The following is a 5,393-nucleotide window of genomic DNA, read 5'->3' on the forward strand; positions in this document are numbered from 1 at the left end:
AAAACTAAACCCCTGAATCAAACATGCTGGACAGTAATGTTATTCTGAAACATGTCTAAAAATAATATTTAGATGAGACAGAAAGTGACGGAAACGGCAAGAGAAACGCGAAACCCAGGCTACTCTCTCTCTCTCTCTCTCTCTCTCTCTCTCTCTCTCTCTCTCTCTCTCTCTCTCTCCTCCTCCTCCTCCTCCTCCTCCTCATTCCACAGAGTGGCAGCGCTGGCATAGCATCATTCAAAAAACCCTGAGCTGAGCTGGAAACGAGCTGTGCCGGTTGTCTGTGCGCACCTCTTCCCTCAGATCCCCCGGGGCCGTCATATAGCCGGTAGGCGTGCGGCGACAGAACCTGGCACGACAATGCTATTTTCTGATGCGCTTTCAGTCATTTCAGCTGTAAATATGTAACCTAATTCTTTCATCTCCTGCTTCTCCCTCTCTAGGTGAAAAAAACAAAAACAAAAACCTAACAGAGGATAGATGAGACAGGAGATCTGCGCTCATCCTGGGCACAGCGTGAGAAGATACAGTTATTTGAGGAAAAATAATAAAGCTCCTGTCCTCATCGGCCCTGCGCTGGGACTGGGAAGGGACGGGACCTCTGCGCTGTGAAGAGTCGCTCCTGTGCCGTGCAGCAGTGCGCGGACAGCAGCCACAGACTCAGCAGACGCACTAAAAAAGGCAGGAGGAGATAAAGGAAGGTGGAGGATATTTTACGCACAGCAGCACTCAGTAGCTCTCTTTGACACGCGGCCACGTACAGGGAGTCTCCAGCTCCGCTTCGGACTCAGCACAGTCGGATTTGCACTTGACTAAGTCCACATACAACAATCGGCTGGGATGGATTCCTTCATCATAGCGGCTCTGGTAGTGTGCTCTCTAACGGCACCAGCCTATGGGGACAAAGGGACCAGCAAAGCCCGGAGTTGTTCGGATATCCGGGTGTTTTATAGCGGGAAAGGATTCTCTCTGGATGGTGTCCCCCAGTCTGAAATATCAGGTAAGCTCCTCCGAGACACAGCCTGACCAAATTGTGCTGCGGTCTTGCTGTGCGCTCTAAACCCGATCTTTACCTCTGAACCCAAACACGCTTTCAGGATCATCTAGCTGTCCAAACATTACACGACATTAACTGTTTAAAATGATGTCATAATATGTTGAACACCCAGCACCATGCAGTTTCTATAAACTCATTGCCACTGAGAACCGTAATCCCTCTGCAAGTCCCCCACAAGGAATGTTAGTCTATTTTGGGGCCAAAGTCGCACCTGCAGTAGCACCATTTACTGTATCCACACTAAGTGTTGGTTACATTGGTGATCTGACAGATTCTGAATGAGCCTGAAAATGAATGATTGCAGGTTTGTGAGCACAGTGCATCATTGCAAGACTCTGTAACTTAAAATTATATCTTGTTAACCACAAGCTCAAAATTGAGTATTTTTGTAGTTTATTTTGAGCGAGCAAACTCAGTTTCTGTCTTTCTTTGTCCTTTTTAAACCTGTAGTCTCACACTCATTTCACGCCACATGGTAAAGTAGGGGAGCTCTAACTCTCGACTATCTCTCAAGATGAAAAGCTGCTTTGAAAAGATATTAAGACAGTGCAGACATGTCAAAAACAATCAGGCCGTTTGATCCCCTGATCAAAAATATGTGAAAGTCCCTTCAAATTCTCTCACACTTGACATTTTTGCAAACAGATGCAGGATCAGCACCTCTCCTTCTGTTCCTGTTTCTCAGTTTTCCTGTCAGTCTAAACTAAGCTGCTACTGCTGAAGTCGCTCCCTATAGCTCTCATCTTCTTTAAGATGTCTTTGAGCAGGAATGTCTAACTTAAATAGCCAGCAAACTCACTTGACCATGGTGCCAGAACCACGCAAATACAATGTTGCTCACTGTGTCATTCATGCCCTGATTTCAGACAGTCACAAGTCCCTGTGCAGATCAGATGATTACACGTGTGCCTCCCCAGGAATTCAGTGCAATGCTTAGACACACACACAGAGTTTACTGCAATTTCAGGTTCTACAGTTACAGTATCGTGCATGCACGGGCAGAACACAACTGTGCGTGCTTGCACAACCATGACCCTGTTCATAGATTCAAAGAAAATCAAACTCATTTTTGAACTCACATCCTTTTTTATTTCTCTGTCCAAAACCTGCAAAATCAGTGAATGTAAAGAACTAATTTCTGGAAGTAAAGAGCAGAATGTAAAGCATTAATATTTTGTCAGCAAGAAATGAGCGTGGAGGCGCGCAACGTACATCTGAACGATTCTTACTGCAACACTGCTACAATCTGATAGCATGCCCACTTCTCAGAAAGCCCCACCAGACTCTGCGTCAGTCACCTTCTCCATGTGGTTCAATTCATTTTCCACAGACTGCTCCGCCACTGTGACAGCAGATAAACTCCTCTCCCCTGTGAAGACAGCGATGTTTGTCTACTTAGTACACGCTGAATGGCACTGAGATACAAGGGTGACTTTTTGCAGTATTCACCTAAAGGTCACACACTCAGGATGATCCTAAAGTAGAAACTGCTCTATTTTCTGATAGCATATGAGCTCTCACACGGCACAGCGGAAAGAGCATTGTGTTCTGACAGACATAGCATGTGATGTGCTGTGGGTTTTGCTTTTCAGCTTGCAGATTTTACGTGATTTCCCTCTGGTTTTGAGCTAAGATGAGCAACTAAGATGCACAAATGGAACATCAAGAGCACATCTGGGAACATAATATCTGATGCAAAGATACACGGTAGAACTTTCCTAGTGATTGCACTGATAGGATGGAAGAGATTATAAGATTTGAGGGTGGGGCAGTAATGTGATGAAACTGTTAGCTCATGTCATCACGACATACATCATATGGTAGTGAGGGCAGAGTAGTAACTGGACACTTCTAATTTAATTGATTGACCATACTGAATAAATCATTTGACAGAATTAACGCCAGCCCCGGCCCCTTAGAAATCCCCTTTTCTTTCAAATGTCTGTAATCCATAACGCGTTAAAGAGCAAATCTGTCTTGTCATGACACCACCAATTCCTCTTGTTTCAATCAATGATGTGGAGCTTACTTAAGTCTGGGGTCAATGCATTCTCAGTAAGAGACAAAATAAGGGAGTGAGGCAGACACTGGGGGGCAGGAAGAGGTAGAGATAGAGAGAGATGAGAGAGAAAAAGGGAGATAGAGGAAAGCGGTGATTTGGCTCTGACAATATTTCTCCCCGTGTCCCCGTCTCTTGGCTCTCAAGCATAAATAACCGCTCATCCGCTCCAGTCTGGCATATTAAACACCTTAGTAAAATATGAAAGCTTTAATTTATGCCTCCAATTTATGAGCCACCCGAATGTTGTGGACGATCCCTGACATTTGCAGAAGGATAGTTCCTGCTGTGACACCGGGGCCTGATCAACCTAATGTATTGGCTGGGCCTGACTCAAGGTCGCATGCTGAGCACATCACCCCGATTCAGCCAGGGACGAGAAGGCGAGACGGCTGGATCCCAACTCTGAAAATGATGTCCAGTCGCAGCACTTTTGAATCCTCCTCAATGCTGCTGCACAGCATGTGAGATTAAAGTCCTTAGCAAATTTATTATTATGCAAATAAAGTCGGAACAAGGTCTGCAAGTAATATGCGTTGAAAAGAAGTATGCTTCTCAGCTAATGTGTTCTCATAATGTTATTTAAGTTTACATTTATACTTTTTACTATCAAACCTCAGCTCATTACATTTGAATTATGTACTTTTCTGAACATTTCCATCCAGATCAACGCCCCCATCCCACATCACCGTCCCTGTTTGATTATGCTCAGTCAATGGTGAAAAAAGAGATATTGCTTTCACGTCGATGCACCTCATGTAACAACTTGGATGGTCCCCTGTTCTTAAGTGATTTTCCCTGGAGACAAAGCCACATGGAAGAAGGCTATTGAGTAAAGGGTGAGCTGTTTGTTATCACTGTGTTGAAGCGCTGTTTACTGGACCATGGCAACAGTATCAGCTGAGCAGAAATGAAAAGCGATGGTTCACAAGTGATCATGCGAACTGATTGATGCTCTTTAAATGAGCGCGATGATGCTAGTTCAACTCCGTCGAGTGTAATCATTTGTGGAAACAGCTTTTTGTGTTGGTGTTTACCAAAAATGGATGATTGATTTTTATGAGGCTCATCTGTCTCCTCCCTGCACTGCCCCCTCCCTGTCCCACCCCATCATTACAGTCGTGATGACTTATCTTTTATCTTTCAGGGGATGACATTCTTCATCTCTCTGTTTCTCTCTCTCTCATCGGCTCTTAAAGAGAGAGGCGCCAGGCACTCTTTGAAAGCAGCTGGCAGCCAATGAGTGTTTGAGTCTCAATGTCATTTAAGCCTATACAAAGAGACAAGCTGCATGAGACATCTGCAGGAAGGCTACAACATTTCGCTATGGCATTGGCTTTCCCATGCTGTATTTGTGTTGTTGTTGATTGCTGGTTGCTACAGGCTGACTGTGAGTCGCTCAGTGCTCTGAAGTGTCATCTCTAACCAGTGTTTGGCTAATGATACAGTGGGATTGCTGCTCACCAGCCTGCTAGGAACTGCTGTTGACTGAAGACTGACTTGTGGCTGGAAACATGGGCTGATCAGTATGGTAGCCCACAGTGAAAAGCATGGGAATGTTTTGAACTCAGCAGCCTGACTGTGAATTTGGGTCTTGAAATGTCTAATAGTTGTAGTGTTGCAGCTTGAACAGGGCAGGAGTTTTCACACACTCGGTAGAGAATCTCCCTTGGCTGCACCCTCACCTCTTTGACTGAGGGTAATGATAAGGTAATGGCTGTTACTGTGTTTGCTGCCCCCTGCACTGCTTTCTAGCCAGAGGTTAAATGGAGTTATGCGTCCTCTGCCAGCATAAAACAGAGCTGGTCAGCCAGGGAGATGGTGCGAAACTAACTACAAAGCAACAAAAAATGCAAAGTTTTGTTCAGAAATATATCAGCAACTTTCTGCACTGATCAAATTAAATGAAATACTTCCACTTTTTGGAAATTTGACCTTTAATTTCTTCATAATGGGCATACAAGCACCCAACTCTCAGAATCTACATGATCTGCAATCCAAATGGCCTCTCTATATGAGTGTTCATAATCCAGACTGAAGCACAGGCAGTGTGCAGTGTTGTATGTATCCAAGATCTTAATCTGTGTGGACTTACACAGTATCCGTATATCTACCACCAGTTGTTGTTAGCTCCTGTCCGTCCCCCTCTGAGGCTGTTGACCTGTGGTGGCACCTCATTCTCCCCTTAGCAATACACTCTCATGCCAGTTAGGATTATAAAAAATATGTTCACAGTGTTATCCATTATTTAACAACCTTTTAGTAGGAACATTGCGA

At 44.6% G+C, this 5,393-nt stretch overlaps 1 protein-coding gene across 1 annotated transcript in view; it reads left to right on the forward strand.

Annotated features, from left to right (window-relative positions):
- The first annotated feature begins 203 nt into the window (after positions 1–203).
- The window catches only part of gpc1b (glypican 1b), a 64,713-nt gene continuing 59,523 nt past the window's right edge, over positions 204–5,393 (forward strand). The window contains exons 1-2 of the mRNA XM_070973587.1: positions 204–328; positions 444–1,000. Coding sequence (XP_070829688.1) covers positions 841–1,000 — 160 coding nt within the window. The 5' untranslated portion in view covers positions 204–328; positions 444–840. The remainder of the gene's footprint in view (positions 329–443; positions 1,001–5,393) is intronic.

The sequence above is a fragment of the Chaetodon trifascialis genome, chromosome 11, assembly GCF_039877785.1.
Source record: "Chaetodon trifascialis isolate fChaTrf1 chromosome 11, fChaTrf1.hap1, whole genome shotgun sequence".
In the NCBI taxonomy this organism is placed as follows: Eukaryota; Metazoa; Chordata; class Actinopteri; order Chaetodontiformes; family Chaetodontidae; genus Chaetodon; species Chaetodon trifascialis.